General features: G+C 34.3%; 1 protein-coding gene and 1 long non-coding RNA gene across 16 annotated transcripts in view; one reads left to right on the forward strand and one right to left on the reverse strand.

Moving 5' to 3' along the window:
* The window catches only part of Dock3 (dedicator of cytokinesis 3), a 586580-nt gene that overhangs the window by 396018 nt on the left and 169041 nt on the right, over nt 1–21521 (forward strand). For all 15 annotated transcript variants that reach the window (XR_013436504.1, XM_078043258.1, XM_021727520.2 and 12 more), the window contains 3 exons: nt 5791–5872; nt 12068–12128; nt 13469–13616. Coding sequence is in view for 14 of the 15 variants with exons in the window: in XM_078043258.1 (XP_077899384.1) it covers nt 5791–5872; nt 12068–12128; nt 13469–13616 (291 nt within the window). In the remaining variant the exon portion in view is untranslated. The remainder of the gene's footprint in view (nt 1–5790; nt 5873–12067; nt 12129–13468; nt 13617–21521) is intronic.
* The window catches only part of LOC144376260 (uncharacterized), a 114927-nt gene that overhangs the window by 32684 nt on the left and 60722 nt on the right, over nt 1–21521 (reverse strand). The window lies entirely within an intron of this gene.

The raw sequence follows: 21521 nt of genomic DNA on the forward strand, positions 1-21521 counted from the left end.
TTTTTAATATTTTTTATTTTTTGAAAGTAGTTGGAAACAGTACTTTTATTTTATTTATTTATATTTAAGTGGTGCTGAGGATCAAGCCCAGGGTCTTATATGTGCTAGACAAGCGCTCTATAACTGAGCCACAATCCCAGCCGAGTAAGTTCATTCTTTATGACTCTGTTGTGTATATGTGCCACATTTTCTTTATCCATTCATCCATTGACAGAACCTAGGCAGTTCCACAATTTGGCAATTATGAATTGCTCTACCATAAGCATTGGTACATAATGTATTGCTATATAAGCTGACTTAGTTATTTTTTATGAATACTGAAGATTGAGTGGTATAGTTGGATCATATCATAGTCATTTGAGGAACTGCCATACTGATTTCTATAGTGGTTGTACTAATTTATAATCCCAGCAGTAGAATAGGTTTTTTCCTTTTCTCCACAAACTCACTAGTATTTATTATTATGTGTGTTCTTGATGATTGCAATTCTTAACTAGAGGGAGATGAAATCTCAGTGTAGTTTTGATTTGCATTTCTCTAACTACTATAGATGTTGAACATTTTTTCATGTATTTGTTGGTCATTTGTATTTCTTCTCTTCAGAAATATCTGTTTAGGAAATTTTCATATTTATTAAATAGGTTGTCTTTTGTGGTTACATTTTTTTTAGTTTTTCTATATTTTGGATATAATCCTCTGTCAAAAGAGTAGCTGGCAAAGATTTTCTTTCATTCTGTAGCTTTTCTCTTCATACTCACCTTTGCTGTGCAGATTAATATTTTGCCATCCCATTTAAATTTTCAGTTTTATTTCTTGAATTTGAGAGTCTTATTGAGGAAGTTTATGCCTGTATGCATATGTTGGGTTGTTGATCCTCTGTTTTTCTCTAGCAGTTGTAAAACTCCTGGTCTAATTCCTAAATCTTTGATCCATAGTATAGGCATACATCCCTTATCAGTTATATGATTTGCCAGTATTTTCACTCATTCTCTAGCTTTTCTTCTACTTTCTTGATGGTATCCTTCAAAGCACAAAAGTTTTAATTTTAATCCAACTTACCTATTTTTTCTTTTGTTGCTGTGCTTCTAGTGTTCCACCTAAAAACATTATCTATAGGTCATGGAGATAAATTTTCTTCTAAGAGTTTTTGTAGTTTAGCTCTTACATTTAGATCTATGATCCATTTTTAGTTAATTTTTATATATGATATGAAATAAATTTAAGTCCAGCTTCATTATTTTGTATTTTTGCATCCAATATTTTCAGCACCATTTTTTGAAATTCTATTTTTTTCCATCTTGAATTTGAATTGCTTTGACAACCTTGTAAAACATTAGTTTATTATATGAAAAGATTCTGAAATGGGAAATTATGTAATCTGATTGACATTTGAAAAGGATCAATCTTTCCAAAGAACACATTTTAGAGAGGCCAAGTAAGATACCACCTGGGATATTGTTATATAAATCTAAGCTAGAATCTAGTGGTGGCTTCAATTAATGGAAGCAAAGAAGATGGAAAGAGATATAAATGTTAAAAATATATTTTGGAGACAGAATTGATTTGCCTAATTGTCCCTTTTTTTCCACTTGTCAGTGTCACAATTATCTTTTCTCCTTTTTTCTTTCAAATGATCTGAGAATTTTTACTAATGTTTTTGTATGTCTTTTTAAAAAATGTACTTTTCTTATTTCCTGTTTCTGTAATAAGCCTCAACGTTTTGTTACTAAAACTACAAACTAATTTGTATCTAAACCTATCTTTTTCCTTCTTGACTGTCACCTACATTCTATTAGTTCTCACCTCATCAAGGGTTTTCCTTTATAAATTTCTGTCTCCTTTATCTTTAATATTTTTCCTTGCACTAACACTATTCCATGAGATGTTAATGTGCTAATGTGTATCCTATCTTTTTTGAAGTTAGATTTGTTGGATATAATTTTTATGTAGTAAAATTTGCCTGTTTTATTGCATCATTCAGTGAGTTTTGATGATTGTATGTCATTGTGAAACCGCCATTACAGTTAGGATAATATGGGCCAAGATATAATGGTCAATGACTAAACAGACTCCATTTTACCCTAAATCTCCATGTTATGTAAGAAATGCTTCGCCCTTGAGAGAATTCTGCCTCTTCCATCCTGATCCTGCTTGGCACACCCTGCATAGAAACACAGATATTTCTGTTCTTCTTATATGATGAAAATTTTTTCTCTTTTTGGTTCCATTTTTTCTGGGCAATGTATCCTGTCAAATAATGTTTGTCTAGATGTTAGTAAACATTCTTTAAATCATACTCAACTAGGGTCATTTTGACCCACTTCCCCTTCTGCTTAAATTTTAGATCTCATGATGTTTGTAATTTTGAATCATAGCAAAAGCCACTTATAATTAATATACTGACATGTTTTACTTGTGGTTTTAAACTATAAATGGTGTGCTCTAACGCCTGGAGGGGGTCAAGGCGTATAGACATGCAGCCTGCCTCCTCATCCTGCCAGCTGGTGCCTCCCCAGCTGGTGAATAAATATGGCTCCATCCTTTACATTGAGACTGTCTTGGTAATTTATTGCAATCTCAGTGTAACAAAGAAATAGAACATTTTATCACCCCAAAGTTCCGCCTGCACTTTTATAGACAGTGTACCCTCCTTTCTCAGCCTTGGCAACCCCTGATCTCTGACCCTATAGTTTTGCCTTTTCCAGAATGTAATATAGATAGTAACATATATGTATATTTTCTCTCATATGTGGAAGCTACAGAGAAAAAGGGGAAAGGGTGGGAAGTGGAATCCCAAAAAAATAAAAAGGAGACCAATAGAGTAGAGGAAGGAGACAAGAAAACAGGAGGAGGGAAAAGAAAGGAGAGGAACTGGGAATTGGAATTGACCAAATGATGATGTGTGCATGTATGAATATGTAACAACAAATTCCACTGATATTTAATGATTATGTACTAATAAAGAATTAATAAATGGGCTGGGGATGTGGCTCAGTGGTTAAGTGCCTGTGGGTTCAATCCCTGATACCCCCCAAAATAAAAAATAAATAGTGATATATAGCATATGGTCTTTGTGATTAACTTTTCACTTAACATAATGCTTTTGAGATTGATCTATATTATTATGTCTCAGTAGTTTCTTGTGTTTTTTAATTGTGCAGTTGTAGTTGGTTATATGAACTATTTATCCTTTGAAAGCAATTTATAGTTTTTGTTATTATAAATAAGCTGCTATAAACATTCAAATTCAGGCTTTTGTGTGGACATGTTTTCATTTCTCCTGAGTAAATACCCAGGAGTAGAATTACTGATTTATGTTTAGTAAGAAGCTGTCAAACTGTTTTTCAAAGTAATTATACTATTTTGCATTCCCACCAACAGTTTATGAGCATTTTATCTGCTTTATATTCTTGCCAAGCCTTGATATTCATTTTTTAATTTTAGCTCTTTTAGTAGATTATGTAGTAGTTTCTCACTGTTTTAAATTTGTGTTTTCCTAATGACTTAATCATGTTTTCTTGTTATTTTTTTTCATCCCTGTCATTACAGTACTAAACCTAACAGGCATTTGAGGTCAGAAGTCAAACATGTACTAAGTGTCCATTTACCTTACAAAACAAAGACCTGAATCACCATTACTATCACCACCCCACTTTCAAATATATTTTTGTTCAGGTAACCAAAGCCCTTGTTAGTAAAAGAACCATAATCTTAAAAAAGATGTAAACAATGATAAATTCTAGGGAGGATGTAGAGAAAAAGGAACACTTTTACACTATTGGTGGAATTGTACATTAGTACAACCACTATAAAAATCAATATGGAGGTTCCTCATAAGGCTAGGGTTAGGGGCTGGGGTTGTGGCTCAGCAGTAGAATGCTCACCTAGCATGTGTGAGGTTCTCAGTTCAGTCCTCAGTACCACATAAGAATGAATAAATAAAATAAATATGTTGTGTCCAACTACAACTAAAAAAAAAAAGACTAGGGTTACAAATGGTACCACCATATGACCCAACTATACCATCCCTAGGTGTCTACCCTAAAAAATTAAAGTCAGCATACAAAGCAATACATACATACTTACATTTATAACATCACATTCATAATAGCAAAATCATGGAACCAACCTGAGTTTCTGTCAGTGGATAAATGGATAAGGAAAATGTGGTATAATCTATGGTTTTATTCATCTATAAAGAAGAATAAAATTATGTTATGTCATTAATAGGAAAATGGATGTAATTTGAGAATATTAAGTGAAATAAGCCAAACTCAGAAAATCAAGGGTCTTGTGTTTTCTCTCATATTGAGAAGCTAGAGAAGAAAAAGGAAAACATTGGTGGCATGGGGTCTCATGAAAATAGAAGGAAGACCAGTAGAGTAGAGGAAAGGAACCAGGGGAAGGGAGGAAGGAAAGAAAAGTGGAAATACTGGGGAATAATATTGGCCAAATTATATTTTTATATTGTGTGCATGTACAAATATGTAACAACAAATCCTGCCATTATGTAAAATTATAGTATACCAACAAAAACATGGAAAAACTAATAATAATAAATAACTGTGTCAACTAAATGAACAAATGAATACATGAACTGATCAAACCATGCAGTTGATATTCCATCTTATAATTCTTGTAGAATATTTTAATACCTGTCCTTTTACTGGTATCACATGTATTCAGTTAGTGTGACTGGGGACACAAGGGAAGCAAACTACTTTTATAGCCACATACTTTGTCTTCACCATGCCTCAGTTTTCCTGTTAAGTTGGTAGGGAACCTTAGCATGAAGAGATTAAATGAGATTCTGTGTAGGGACTGGAAGGAGATGAGGGACAAAGGAGATATTTCTCCAAATTTTTCAAAAACTACACCTATGGGCTGTTATTTTTTTAGTTCAATAATTTCTGTATGGAATTACCTATAATATCTGAGAAAAAAAATATTTACTGACTTAAATTCTGCCGCAGTCTGGCTGGGTACAATAACTGGGAGGTGACAAGCAACTTGAAGGTTGAAGTGGGAACTCAAGGTAGCGGGCACCCAAGGTAGCAGGAGCCGCTTTATTTCGGTATAGCAGAGGTATATACACCTTACTGATTACACACAGGTTGTCTCAATTAGCATCATCTAGATACAGTAGTCAGCCAATAAGGAATCCTCATCATCTTAATGGCTCGGTGGCATTGCTTCACAAACCACTCCTTCTGGCAAACTGCCAGGTGCCATCTTGACTTGATTGCAGCCCTCAACAAAATTCTGCTTTAGTTATAACACATCATTTGTTTTTTACTTTTCACTCAAATCTTTGTAAGTCCTTGTAGTGTTTTTTTCCCTTAGTCCTAAAATAGATTCTCCAGAGTTACATACAGAAAGATGTAAATTGGATAATGTAGATTCTTTTAGCTGTAATATAATTAATATTTTTATTATGATCAGAGTTCTCACATCAAAGATACTTGTTAATGGGATTAGCATTGTGCCAGGTGCTTTGAGGGAATTGGGGAAAAATATGACACAGTACTTATTACTGCCCTTCTGAGATATAAAACACACAGCCACAACAAACATGTAAACAGCAACATCTGATCTGGCAGTTTGGAGTGTCTGCTGCATGTTATTTGGCACAAAAAATAGAGTGTCTTGCTACTAGATATGTGTTTTGGGCCTCACCTATCTCTTACAAGCTGTCCTGTAAGTATTTGAGGATTCTGTGTATATACCTTTTTTTACTTGTTCTAAAGTGTAAAGTTCTTTACAGTTTTCTTTCTGCTTCCTACTTTTCAGTGAGCGGTTTCTGGTGAGACTGAACAAGAATGGTGGGCCAAGAAACCCAGAGAAGATAGACCGAATGTGTGCCCTTTTTACAGTATGTGCAAATTTTCTTCCCCCCTCCCTTTTTTGGTATTGACTCTAACTGCTGTATAGCTATTGTCACCTTAGAAACTAGCATTTATTATTTGCTTCACACTGGGGACAGTAGGATTTGATTTATGTTTCTATCCAATTTAATGAAATATTTATAGAGAAACAATATTATGTGTGGTTTTTAACTGAATTTTTATTAAAGAAATATAATCAAGTACCTTTTACTGGTGCAGATTTTATAAACTACTTCCCACAAAATCTGGCTTAATTGTTTTACTATTGTTATCCAAGGCACTGGGAATTTTTCTGATATGTAAGCATAGTTTTCTCTTAAATGTGTCCACTAAATCTACACTTAGCAGTCTATTAGTAAGTTCAAATAAAGATAGAAAAACTCAATAGTCCTCTTTCAAATACCAGATGGGAAGTATTTTTCTGCTGTGATCTGAACATTAGGATTTTTTCTGAATACCATGCTGTTGTTCATGGTCTCTGTAATCATGGAGCCATCAACTCAGAGAAGGTTGTGTAATTTGCTTAATGAAAAGTGTTAAACCTCACAATACCACATTGCCTTGTATATTCTTCAAATTGATTCTGATTTATTTTTGTCCCATTAAAAAACTATCCAACTTTGAGTTCACTTATTTGCTGAAAAAGAAAATAAGACTGTCACAATTTTAAATATGTTTTGACTATTATGGGTTCTTTGATCTGTTTCAGTGATACATCAAAAGATACATCAAAATTCACTGAGCTTAGGAAATGTGATAGTCTCAAATTGTCAATGACCTTGCATGTGGTATGTGATTGATAAGTGATGTCTAAAAGTTTACATTATGCCTCATGAATGCAAATAGTATTTATGTGGGATATAATGTGTGATTTTCTTTGAAAGTTAAAACTGTATTTGTTCATCTGACTTCAGTTCATTTACTATACCTTAATCTTTCAAAATGTCAAATGATGTTATTACAGAATTAGAAACTACTTTCACAGGAACAGCTTTAACTTTAAATGTTCCAGATACACAAAAATATTTATAAATCTAGCCAAGCTAAAATAATGTTTTGTCCATCATTGAACTCAGTATTCAAGGCTTAGAAGGTAATGCAAGAAGGAAAAGAGAGTGCCTAACCACTAACGTGGTTCTCTGAGACCTTGCTTCTGAAACAGAAGGAGATGAGACACATCTCTCTACAATATTTCAGTAATTTTGGAAGGTGTTTTCAGGTCCTGGTCCTCTAGTATCTAGTAAAATAACAGGAGAAAATGTTGATGCCTTTTTCCTTGGATTTGTGGGAACAGACCTATGTGTATGTGTCATCCTCAAATATGAATGAGTAGTCCTTGTCACTTGAAAAATGAACTTGATTATGATGATATTTGGATGTAATTGCAGTAAAACAAAATTTTCATTTAGAATTTTAATTATCTGTATGGGCCCAGAGGCCAAAGCTGTATTTCCAATTTTATAAATCAAAGATGCATTCAACACTCATGATGTGCTCCTGTTCTGCCACACTGAGAAAGAACAAACCTACTACATATATTGGTTCCATAGTTCACTTTGTAGTACAGCTCTGGATTTTTAAAAGTTTCTAAACAAGATTTGAGGCATTTTTACAAAGCACATGAAGAAGATTAGCTTAGTCAGGACTTTCATGTTTTACTTTCATATGTATATGTATGTATATATATATATATATATATAAAGTTTGGTGAGAACTGATTTCTTATTATCCAAGACTTGAGTTAATCCTATAAACTAAAGGAGACTTCCAGATTGCTATATGTGCTACAAAGTCTCAATAAATGAAAAAAAAAATGCAGCCACAAGTGGAGTCATGTATGTATGTCAAAATACATTATACTGTCATGTATAACTAAAATGAACAAATGAAAAATAAAAATGAAAGTAAATGTAGCCACAAAAATAGTTGATGCTGATCTGTTTATCTAACTTAACATCAGGAAAAGGGTGCCAGATTTAGCAGATTTCAGAGCCACATTACATTCACATTATCAGTGGTACAACCCTTTCTCTTTGAAACCTTATTATCTCTGACTGTGTTAGATTTTAGGGTATCCTGTGAAGAAAGAATTTATCCAAGAGTGTTTCATATTTACATGACTTTACAATACAATGAGGAATTTGTTGACTTTCATAATAAACAATGGCTGTATGTATGAGTGAGTGAGAGTATATCTATGTGTATTTACTCATTACTAGATATCCAACACCTCACACACAGTGTGTGATAAATACTGAGGTCTCAAAAATTATTCTCTACATAAATAAATAAGTAAATATATGCTACTTACTGTTATGTTTGAGTGACCCACTTGAGAATGAACTTGTACTATTTTCCCTGCATTAGTTGGAATCATATTTTGTACATTTATTTATATTTTTCCACATTTCAAAATGGGATTTTAGGTGCTGATTTTTTGGAGTTCTGAAATTATTACTCTAATAACCTATTTCTTATTTTTTGCAGCTTAAATGTGAAAAAATGGCTATATTTTATATTTGTAAGTCCCATTATCTCCCCTATAGAAAAAGAATAGCTCAGGTATATAGAAATAAATTAACTAACTTTTCCAAATTTCAAATTGAACATAAATAACTGAGATGTTGGGCCTTGAATCACTGTCCTCACTCATCTCTACCCACTGTGTCACCAGCTTCCTAGTTACATAGGTTCAGAGAGTATAGTCCAGTGAGCATATCTAATTCCTGCCATGCAGTTAGGATTCAAATCCTACTCATTAGATGATGAGTGCATCATCTCTCTTTCCATCTTGATTTAACAGGTCTTTGTATTTTAACATGAGTGGCCACACTTGGTACTTAGTCTTCAAGAGTATGGTTTTTAAAATTTTTTTATTTGTTTTAATTTGTTATACCTGACAATAGAATGCACTTTATATATCATATATAATGGAGTATAATTTCTCATTCTTCTGATTATACATGATTTATAATCCCACCAGTAATATAGTTATATACGTACATAGATTAATGTCTGATTCATTCTACTAATCTTCCTACCCCCGTAACCCCTCCCCTCCCCTTCATTCCCCTCTACCTAATCTAAAGTAACTCTATTCTTCCCTAGCCAACCCTGCCATTGTGAATTGGCATCCATATATCAGAGAAAACATTCAGCTTTTGGTTTTTTGGGGATTGGAATATTTTACTTAGCATGATATTCTCCAGCCTCATTTTATTAAATGTAAGTGCATGGTTGAAGACAGTTATCACAGGGTTATTAAAAACATACTTTTCTTTAAGGCTGAGTAATATTCCATGAGATATATATATATATATATATATATATATATATATATATATATCTCACATTTTTTAATTCATTCACCCATTGAAGGAACCTAAATTAGTTCCATAGATTAGCTATTGTGAATTGAGCTGCTCTAAACATTGATGTCAATGCATTACTGCAATATGCTGATTTTAAGTCCTTTGGGTATAAACCAAGAAGAGGGATAGCTGGGTCAAATAGTGATTCTATTCCAAGTTTTCGGAGGAAACTCCATACTGCTTTCCAAAATAATAGCATCAATTTACATTCCCACCAGCAGTGTTCTAGTGTATGTTTTTCTCCACATCCTTACCAACATTAATTGTTGTTTCTTTGCCATTTAATATTTTGAATTAACACAATGTAGACTATAATAGAAGAAATCATTTCATTTTGAAATTTATCAAACCTTTCTAGATCTTTCAGTTATAGACATATTTTAATTTGTAAAAGTGTAAAAATGGTAACCTGTTTTTCAATTTCTATTTATTAATTAATAACCATCTTATTAAGTATCAAAATATAGCACTATTTGGATAGTATTATTTTAAATTCCATTATAAATTAGAGGAATTGCTGGAATGGAGCCTGAAACATTTTTTTTCAATATTAAAAAACAACTTTCATGTAAAAATATATCTTTATGATACAGAAATATCAATTATGTTAAATTATTTTATAGCCTATTTCATTATGTGTTAACTATTGTAAGAGTGCTGTAACTGTCTAGATTTTAAAGGCGTCATGTTTATATCAAAATTAGTCAAATTTAAAACACTAAACATGAAAAAAAGCTTCACTTTTACCATTTTACATTAGTTTTTAATATCTCCTTTTCTTTCATGTGTTCAAGGTCATTCACCATGGCAGGGCTGGAACAAGGGTAAGGCAAGCAAAGTACAGTATCCTGAGAGTGAACATCCTCCTTAGGGGCCTTGCTTGCTTCACCTTAGTGCTAATCCTCTAACAGAGTATAAAAATTATTTAAAACTAAAGTCACTTAAAATCATGACTGACCCCCTCCATTGTCTTTTTTTAATTGGGATCTGGAACCAATCAAAAGATGAAGTATGAAAAGGAAAGGGAATTAAGGGACTCTTCCCTCATTCATTATCACTGAATCACAGTAATAACCAGAAGTGAGCAGTGAGTTGATAACCTGATGAAAAATCTGAAATGGAACTTATATTAAAAGAAGTTTTATTATTTCAAGTATAATGTACTAAAATATAAGTAATCAAACATTTTATTTTAGAATGTGTTCTGATTATGAATCCTTAATGTGTAAGAATGAGTTTTGTAACTGTGACTTAAAATTTTTCTGATTCTCAGAAAACACTATTTGTTTATTTAAAGGAAACCCTTAGGCCAGGCATAGTGGTGCATACCTGTAACCCTAGCAACTCTGGAGGCTGAGGAAGGAGGATCAAGTTCCAAGCCAGCCTGGGCAACTTAGAGAGACCTTATCTCAAAGTAAAAGAGTAGAGTTATACCTCAGTGTTAAAGCTGTCCTAGGTTCGATTGAACTGGAAATAATAATAATGGAAGCCCTTAAATTTTTCCAATAAAAACATTTTTAACTTTATAAATTAGCATAAATGATAAATGTCTAAACTTTGAAATGTACATAAAATTATCAAGGTTTAATTAAAACCAAATTAATCATTCTTTTGAGTGCTAGGGATTGAACTGAAGGCCATATGCATTCTAGGCAAGCACTCTACCACTGAGCCACATCCCCAGCCCCAAGTGAATCACTTTTAATAGTCCTGTGCTCTGATACCAAGCAAGTCAAGCACCTCAAATTAATCTCTTTTAAAGGCAACATAGCCAAAGTGTAATAATAATTTGTGGACAATGGAATAGATATAAAATGAGTAGAGAAAAAGCTTTTTGTCACTGATAAGCTTTTGAGGTTTTCCTATTCTTTTCTGCTCTGAACATTTATTCCTTTTGTGACAAAATGTATTTAGGGGATGATAGAAGAAACATGAGGCAAACATCTATGTTTATAACAACTCAGTTCACAACAGATAAACTATTTAACCAACCTAGAGGCCCTTCAACAGATGAATTAATAAAGAAAATGTGACATATATACCCAATGGAATATTACTCAGCCTTAAAGAAGAATGAAATTAATAAATAAAAATTTATTCATTTTCTGGTAAATGAATAAAGCTGGAAAATATCTTCCTAAGCAAATAAGCCAGTCCCAAAAAGCCAAAGGCCAAATATTTTCTCTGATATGCAGATGCTAACTCACAATAAGAAGGGGGCAGGCTAGTGGATAATAGAGGTACTTTAGGGAGAGGGGAGTGAAGGGAGGGGAGCAAGTATGGAGGTAGAAAGGTAGAATTAATCAGACATTATTACCCTATGTACATACATTATTATCCTATGTACATATATGACCTCATGACTGGTGGGATTCTACATCATATACAACCAGAAGAATGAGAAATTATACTCTATTTATGTATGATGTATCCTAGTTCATTCTAGTTTCATAAATAACTAATTAGAACAAATTTAAAAATAAAAACAAATTAAAAAGTGGAGGAAATGAGGTGAAATCATGAAGATTTCCAAAGTACAACTTTTGTAAATATTTGGGGGTTTTTTTGCGGGGGGGGACACTCTAAATGAAAGCTGGAAAATATTATAAATAAAATAAACAACCAAAGCATATAGAATATCCAAACTTTCATAGCACTCTTATAAACACTAAAGTGTTGTATATTGTAATCACCCTCCCCCTACCTATAACATATACTAAAAGCAAAGAACTATGAGGTTTAAAATGAAACTTTATTATTTTCTGAATATTACTTGCCTGAATTTATTTCTTTTTTCTTTCCTTTTCTTAGGATCTGAGCAGCAAAGACATGAAGAGAGACTTACATATTGTTGCCCATGTGATCCGAATAGGTAATGTCCACTTTACCCATTCACATGAGTAAGACTGGCCCTACTTGGAATATGTATATATTCACTAAGCCTAAGTTTTGTCTTCTTCCCAGCTCTTTCCTTTTATTTCAGGTCTCAGGATTAGAATTTGCTTTTTGTTACTGTTGTTATTGTTTGAGTTGTAAGAGGTCAGCTGTTGCAGTAGCTAGGTTTGATATAAATGAATGCATTTTTTCCCACTTGAAACCTTCTCCCTATTTGCTTTTAGATCCAAATTTTTCAATTTTATTTGTTACTGGTGCATTATAATTACATATAATGGTGGGATTAAAGAATAAACTTTTTATTTTAAGTGGTCTGGTTTGAGACAGTCTCTCAATCACAATATCCTCTCCCTATACCTACCTTCCCCCTCAAAAATCTTACAGCAAGTTGCCAGGAGTGCCAACTTAACAGATGGTACATTCCCTTTGCTGTAGTTTGTATCCAAAATTATCTATCTATACCGTATTCCACAAAATTAGACTTATTGTCATCACTCCAAAAGAAGGATAGAATTTCATTTCCATTCCAACTGAAATGAAAAAAACTGATTTTCCTTGCTGTTTTATTGTGGGTTTGTCTAAACTTATTTCAAGTTTATGGCATAACTTTTGCAGCTCTAACAAAGTTTCCTTTGTAGTTTAGGTTATAGCATATCATTTTGTACATTTCGTCAAAGGATATTTTTAATCCCTTGCCCCCACCAAAACAAAACAAAACACGACTATTTTTGTGTAATTACTAAAGCATTTGTTGAGGTACTAGAATTTATAAGTCCTCTTGCCACTTTTGGCACAGTGTTGATAAATAGGAAAAGTAAGCATCCATCCACTTCACAAGAATGTTTCTATTTCCACAGTGGTTCTGGAGCACCTTTGGCAACAAAATTGGGGGCGGGGGCGGGGAGAGGAAAACAATCTCCTCCTTATCTGTGCTCACATAATTTTTAATCAGCAGCAAAAAAATATTGAACTTTCTATCCTTAATTTGCCTGTCAAGTTTGTATTAGCTCATTGATTTTTCTAAGAAATTCCTAAGGTCACTCATTTATTCTCATGTGATTAATAAATGGACTGTTGTGTTAATTTCAAGATAGGTGATAAGGATGATTGACAGAGTGTGGTGCAGGAAAGGAGCCTTGGCCTATTTGGGTTTTTTCGACATAAATATCCTGGGATGATTCCCTGCAACCCTTTAGTATTACAACTTGAAGGATCTCTTAGGTCCCTATAGCTCTGGCATCCTTGAATGACAATCAGGAGATGATGGAGAGGGTCATGGAGTTCTCAGTGTGACTAGTGCTTTCTGCTCTGCCCAAGGCCGGATGCTCCTGAATGACTCCAAGAAAGGCCCTGCTCATCTGCACTACAGGCGACCATATGGCTGTGCAGTCCTAAGCATCTTGGATGTCCTCCAGTCACTCACAGAATTAAAGGAAGAAAAGGATTTTGTTCTTAAAGTTTACACGTAAGTAATCAATACCAGGAATGTTAATGATTTGCAGCAAAGGACTTCTCAACACTGCCCTAAGAGCAGCTGTTTTCAAGCCCTGTAAATACAGAATCACCAGGATTTAGGGTAGGGAGGTTTTTTAAATGCAAAGATTTTAATCTACAGTTTGGGGTGGGGCCCAGCCACCTTTTTAAATAAGCATCCCAGGTGATTCTGAAATAGCTGAATTTGGAAACTTCTACCTAGAGTGGAATTCTGATTGTACACGTTTCCTGTTCTCTCTACATATTCACTTCCTCTCCAGAATGAATGAACCTTATTATGTATATATTTGCAGAAGAACTAACAGTATAACTTTTCAAATGTCTTGGATATAAAAGTCTTCTGCCCTTCAGTTTGTAACTGATCTGGTCAGTGATTCAGATGGCTTTAAAGAATGATCATGGGCCAGTTTGCCCTGTCTTTGAAAAAGAGTCAGTTTTTCTGAGGAGTAGAGATCTTGCTCATTATTTCTGCCACCACACATATCTAAGTCATATCCAGCCAGACATAGAATTAGTTCTGCCTTATAGAAGCAGTCTGTCTCCTCATGAGTTTTCCACCACCTCACCCCCCTCCTACTTCCCCCAGGAACTCTCACATGCTAGACAGGCACTCTACCACTGAGCTATGTCTCCAGCCCCTTCCTGATCATTCTTGGTTAGCAATAGAAAAAGGAAAGTAAAGAGGAGAAACAGATTCCAGGCATGTAGTCTGCCTTTTTTATTTTATTTTTTTAGAGAGAGAATTTTTTAATATTTATTTTTTAGTTTTTGGTGGACACAACATCTTTGTTTGTATGTGGTGCTGAGGATCAAACCCGGGCCATATGCATGCCAGGCGAGCGTGCTACCGCTTGAGCCACATCCCCAGCCCAGTCTGCCTTTTTTAAAAAATAGATATTTAGATGCAAATAAGAGTAATAAAAAAAAAGATCAGTGGTGAGTTTAATGAGTTTTTTAAACAAATATGTTTCTGAGAATTTTTTAAATGTTTGTCTTCTTTTTTAGTTTTAACCTAATATCTCTTTTCCATATTAAGACAAATATTGCCAATCAACATGTAAATATATCTTTACCATAATATTGTAGATTTTTCTTCATTGTCTGTTGTTCTGCTCAACTCCAACCTAAAATGATAATTACACTTAAACTGGAACTTTGTGTAATCAATCTCATTTGATTAATTTCAAAATAAAATCCAAAAATATCCTCATTACCTATTTTTCCTTCAGCTATGTTTTGTTCAAAGCTGTATACTTTGTGGGGTGAGGATCTTATTTTGAAATAGCAACATACAAAGAAAAATCTAGCCATTTTTGTCCTGCTTCCATTCGTCAGTCACAGACCTTCTCCATATCCTGAGTTTCTTTATTGGCGGGAGGCAGACCTACTTCATCATATGCCTTCCTCCCTTTGAAAAGACTAAACAGAAATCTGAAATCATTATTATCATCTCACTCCAATGTATTCCATCTAAGGAAAAGGAGATCTATGGAGAGCACCCCAGACTTGTTTTAATTTTTTTTTTTTTAGTTCTGAAAGTCAAACACAGAAGATCAAAACATCAAGCACTTATCTATGCATACTAGGCAAAGTGTTCTACCACTGACCTCCATTCCCAGCCCTAATTTTTAATTTTGAGACAGTCTTTCTAAGTTAAACTGCAATTCCCCCTGCCTTGGCTTCTCCAGTAGCTGGGCTAAGAATTGTTATCTCTTTGAAATATATCAGCTGTTCCTTGCTTCAATGCAAATTCTCATTGCAGATGGGGCTTACATAGCAACCCTTCTGAAGTCATGCTGTCAGGCTTAATTTGCCTAATTGCTTCTAAACAGGTTTCAGTACCAGTGTCTCACTTTGTAAGAAGTGGGATTCATGGATAGCATTTTCTTAGTCCCTCATTCTAAAAGCCAAAGAAAGATATGTTTGTAGAAATAATAGCCTTTAAATTTTTTTCTTTTTAAGAACTATAGAATTGAAATGTAGGATAATTTTTTCACTTGAAAATGTTAACAGATTTTCAAACATACTCCCAAATATATGTTTGTGAAATTGACTTTGTTTACAGTGTGGATTAGTAATTTAAATCCATATCAGCACAGTTGAATCCAGCCCTGAGGAGTAGTACTTTCCAATAAATTCCAGGAGACTACATTGAATTTGAAGCTTAAAGGGTTTACTAATTGCCATTGATAATGCTTTAGCCTTTCTTCGACAGGATTTTGCAAGGATAAAATATGTTTTTGTATTTGATTTGCCAGAATTTTATTTAGAATTTTTACATGTATGTTCAGTAGAGATTTTAGTCTGAAGTTTTCTTTCTTTGAAGTGTCCTTGCCAGGGTGATAATGGCCTCATAGAAAGAGTTTGGAAGTACTGCCTCTTTTTCTATTTCCTGAAATAAATTGAAGAGTATTGATATTAGTTAAAAGGTCTTGTGGAACTTGATTGTATATTCATCTGGTCCTGGGCTTTTTTTGGTTGGTAGGCTTCTGATGGCTTCTTCTATTTTGTCACTTGAAATTGATCTGTTAAAATTGTGTATATCATTTTGATTCAATTTGGGCAAATCATGTGACTCTAGGAATTTGTAAATGCCTTTGATATTTTCTATTTTATTGGAGTACAAGTTTTCAAAATAATTTCTAATTATCTTCTTATTTCTGTAGTGTCTGTTGTGATATTAGCTTTTTCATCATGTATGTTAGTAAATGAGTTTTCTCTCTCCTTTTCTTCATTAGCATGGCTGAAGGTTTTTTAATTTTATTTATGTTTTCAAAGACCCAACTTTTTGTTTTGTCAATATTGTAAATTGTTTCTTTTGTTTCAATTTCATTGATCCCAGCCCTGATTTTAATTACTTCCTGTCTTCTACTGCTTTGGTGTTGATTTGTTCTTTTTTCTAGAGTTTGAGATGTAATGTTAGGTCATTTATTTTTTTTCTTATTCTAAGGAATGAACTCCATGCAATGAACTTTCCTCTTAGTACTAAGTTGGAAGTGTCCCAGAGATTTTGATATGTTGTATCAATGTTCTCATTTACCTGTAAGAATTTTTTAATCCCCTCTTTGATGCCTCTATAATCCATTGTTCATTCAGTAGCATATTATTTAGTCTTCATGTGTTGGAGTAGCTTCTATTTTTTATTTTATCATTGATTTCTAATTTCATTCAATTATTATCTGATAGAATGCAGGGTAGTATCTCTACTTTTTTGTATTTTCTAAGAGTTGCTTTGTGGCATAATATATGGTCTATTTTAGAGAAGGAACCATGTGCTGCTGAGATGAAAGTGTATTTGCTCATTGATGGATCAAATATTCTATGTATGTCTATTAAATCTAAGTTATTGATTGTATTATTGAGTTCTATAATTCCTTTATTTAGCTTTTGTTTGAAAGATCTATCCAGTGGTGAAGTGGTGTGTTAAAGTCACCCAGTATTATTGTATTGTGGTCTGTTTAACTCTTAAAATTGAGAAAAGCTTGTTTGATGAATGTAGATGCTCCATAAGTTTGGGGCATATATATTTATAATTGCTATGTCCTTTTGATGTATGATTCCCTTAAGTCATATGTAATATCCTTCTTTATCCCTTTTGATTAACTTTCCTTGAAGTGTACTTTATTTTATATGAGGCTGGAAACCCCTGCTTGTTTCCGCAGTCCATGTGAGTGGTATGCTTTTTCCAAACCTTTCACCTTCAGTCTGTGGATATATTTTCTTATGAGATGAGTCTCTTGAAGGAAGCATATTGTTGTGTGTGTGTGTGTGTGTGTGTGTGTGTGTGTGTGTGTGTGTGTATCGAATCTGCCAGTCTGTGTCTTTTGATTGGTAAGTTTAGGCCATTAATAATCAGGGTTATTATTGAGGGATGATTTGTATTCCAGTCCTTTTTCTTTATTTTTGGTATTTCTCCTTTGATTGGTTTTTCCTTTAGTGTAATGCCTCCCTTCGCTGGTTTTCAGTGTTAATTTTCATTTCCTCCTCATGGAATATTTTGCCGAGAATGTTCTGTAGTGCAGGCTTTCTAGTAGTAAATTCTTTTATTTATCATGGAAGTTTATTATTTTATCATCAAATCTAAAGCTTAATTTTGCTGTATGTAAGATTTTTTGTTATCCTAATTGGTTTCCTCCTGTATGTAATCTGATTCTTTTCTATTGTGGCTTTTAAATTATCTCCTTAGTCTGTATGCTAGGCATTTTTATTATAATGTGCCTTGGTGTGGTTCTGTTGTGGGTTTGTATATTTGATGTCCTGTAAGCCTCTTGTGTTTTATTTTCCAATTCATTCTTCATGTTTGGAAAATTTTCTGATATTATTTTATTAATTATATTATTCATTCCTTTGGTTTGTAACTTTATGCCTTCTTTTATCACAATATTTCCTAAATTTGATCTTTTTATTCTATCCCGTAATTCTTGAATATTCTTCTCATGATTTCTTACCATTTTCACTGTGTAGTCAACTTTATTTCTAAGATTATATATTTTTTCTTCATTGTCTGAGGTCCTGTCTTCCAAGTGGTCTAGTCTATTAATGATGCTTTCAGTTGAGCTTTTAATTTGATTGTTTCTTTCATTTCAAGGATTTCTGTTTGTTTGTTTGTTCAGAATCTCTATCTCCTTATTAATCTTTTGCTTCCTGTATTTGCCTATGTATCTCTTTATCAAAATGATCTTTTGCTACCTGTATTTGCTCTCTTATATCATCCTTTAATTCACAGAATATTTTAATTATGTACATTCTAAACTCCTTCTCTGTCATTTCTTCATTTGTGCTGGCCATGTATTTAATATTGTGGTATCTTAGTTTGGGGCACTTTCGTCCTTTTTCATGTTGTGCATGTGTCTTCCCTTCTACCAATGTGGATCCAAAGTGTCACAGTTTTTACCCTATAGGCTTATAGTGGCCCTGTAGGGTTACAACAATTTTCCTTTAAGGGGAGAACAAAATTAACAGATCCCAAAACAATACACAGCCCTTAAATCAAGAAAAAAAAATCTCGAAGGAAAATGCAAGGATTATTTTTGTTGGAGTTCAGTATCTTTCCTCCTTTCCTTCTCATCTAATAGGTGGGCTTTTCTGTTGTTAGTTGGTATCTCTGCCCTCAGGATGGTGAAGGTTATTAGGGTAGAAGGGTTAATCTTGGGGGGTGGAGCTCCTGGAGGTAGGGTATAGCACTTACTGGGGGAGTTGGGGACTGTAGGTACCTTGATATTGCTTCTAGGCCCCAGCTGGTGTCTCAAGCTAGGAGTTGCCCCACCTAAGTGACACAGATGGTGACACAAAGGTGTCCCAAGATGGAAGCGGCTGCTTTCAGAGATGGAGCATCAGGTTGGTTTGGGCTGGGTGGTGGCATTGGGTGGTGTATTCAGTGATGCAGCTTTATGGCATGCAGTGTTGTGGCTATCAGCTGTCTCTAAACCCTCTCCTGTGTTTCTAAGTGCAGGCTACTGTGTGTATGGGACTGTGACAGTAGTTGCAGTGTTCCAAGATGGAGGCAACCAGGGAAGCCCCGAGTTGATAGATGGGGGTTCACGGGGGAGTGGCAGCCAGAGGTCCTGCGTGTGGGCAGCAGCCAGGGATCCTGTGTAGGAGCAGTGGCCAGGATTCCTGCATGGGTGGGTGGCCAGAGGTCCTGCTTGGGCACTGAAGCCAGGGGTCCTGTGCAGGCATGCCAACCAGAGTTCCTACATGGGCAAGCGGCTGGGAGTCCTGTGCTGATGCTGAGGTCTGGGGACCTGCACAAGCATAGTGGCCAGGATTCCTACACAGGATCAGTAGTCTGGAGTCATCTAATAACTCACAGAGAAACAGTATTCCCACTACTTGAATCTGAGGTCACAGAGTGACACAGAATGCAGCCTCCCTCTAGCCCGCCATCTTGGATCTCCTCATATAATTCTTGTTGGCCAGAGGACAAAGGGTCATGAGCAGGAGCAGGGTAAATTGTCCCTGGAGCTTTGGACAGAAGAATAGAGTGCCAGGAGCTAAAGTGAACATTGGAGGGAGTAGATATCTATAAATGCATGTGACAACATACAGAATGGTTCTGAATATGTGATAACTACTTTTCAATTTCACAATGAAAAAAGTCCAAGTAAACATTTTAGACCAATTTTAATGAAATAATAAATAAACAAATGCTTATAATATTAAATTTATAATTTTGGTTATGATATATTTTATCATGTTATAGAAAATATGTATTATTGTTAAACCACGATGCAAAGAAAAGACCACTGACTCCAATTTTAAATCAAATTAAAGCAAGCTTGTAATTCCGACTATCCAGGACTGTCCCTTTCCCAAAATCCGTGGGATAGAAGACAGTACTCCAGCTCTCTAGGAGCAAAGCTTTATAGCACAGAAAGTTGCAAAAGGGGGTGTCTTGAGAACTTACAGATAACATAATTTTGACAAGCATAATACAAAGGCAGGTAATACATTAATGGTCTAAATGGTTCAGCACTTAGGGAGTAAATTTAGATCCCAACATTAGAATTTATGAGGCGCCATTAGGGTTTCAGAGAGGGTTGTTATCTGGTAAGGGAAAGCCAGAATTTATGAGACACCCCTAAGGTTTTAGAGAGGATTGTTATCTGGTTAGGGAAAGCCAGGCATGGGTGAGTTCAAGGCATGGACAGGCATTCCAAGTAAGTTTAAAGCTCAAAATATGGCCAGGCCAAATAGAAATTCTAATATTTTACAGAAAATAGAAATAAATTTTTTATAACTTTTGACAACTGGGTTTGTCATTATAGATTATGTAGACAATCACATACTATGTAAAATTGAGAATGATTTATTCCCCACACTTGCATTTTATGAAAATAATATTCAAATTCATCACATGCAGTCATTCCATTATGTCTGCCTTGTTATTACTAAAGCCACTTTCTGAGTCAACTGGCATTGTTTTCCAAGGCACATTATTTTCAATTTCATAAGGCCAGTTTTGATGCATTATTCTTTGAATTCTTGATGATGCTTTCCCATCAGAAATTCATTTTGAGGTACAACTATTTAGTTGCTTAATAGTTGTTATTTTCATTTGTTATAATAAATCCATGTATGTGAACTCATTATGCAATAATTCACTTTTCTGCTTTTACGGTGATTCTTAAAATAATCTTCAATACTTCGATTTGGTTTTCATATCCCAGGCATGATTACTAATTCTGCATAACTTTGCTCTTTTAAAAAATTTTTAAGCCAGCTCTGTTGGGTAACATTATAAGCATTAATCAAGGTCATTTCAGACTAATGTAACTTACCCAAACAGTATCGTAATGTTTACAATGAAAGGACTCAGTGAATGCCTGCTATAGTTTGGATCTGGAATGTCCCCCAAAGGCTCACATATTAAAGACTTTATCCTCAGATTGATTCTGTTGGGCCAATGTTAATAGAGGTGGGGCCTATTGGTCATGCCCCAATGACCAATAGGCCCCACTTCTTAAAGGTGGGACCCTGACTTTTTTCTTTTTCTTTTTTTTTTTCCGCTTCCTGGACATGAAACAAGTGATTCTGCTCCATTGTGGACTGAGCTCTATAGTGTACTGCCTCACTCAAAGCAACAAGGCTGTAATTGGCTGAAACCTCTAAAACTGTGAACCAAAATAATCCTTTTTCTTTTTATGAGATTTTTTTATAGTAATACACAGCTAAGATGTGTCCCATAACATGAAAGAGTTTAGTAACAGAAATATCCGGTGGCAGCCTCTTCTCTGAGTGATGACTGAGCAGAAACTCTCCTAATATGTAGTGTAGATACTAGGCCTACAAACATTTTCTCAGAACACTGTCTTTGAGTTCTGTGATTCATAATTACCATATCCAGGAAACTACTTTAAATTGAAGGTCCTTATTT

The sequence above is a fragment of the Ictidomys tridecemlineatus genome, chromosome 3 (genome assembly GCF_052094955.1).
Source record: "Ictidomys tridecemlineatus isolate mIctTri1 chromosome 3, mIctTri1.hap1, whole genome shotgun sequence".
NCBI lineage: Eukaryota > Metazoa > Chordata > Mammalia > Rodentia > Sciuridae > Ictidomys > Ictidomys tridecemlineatus.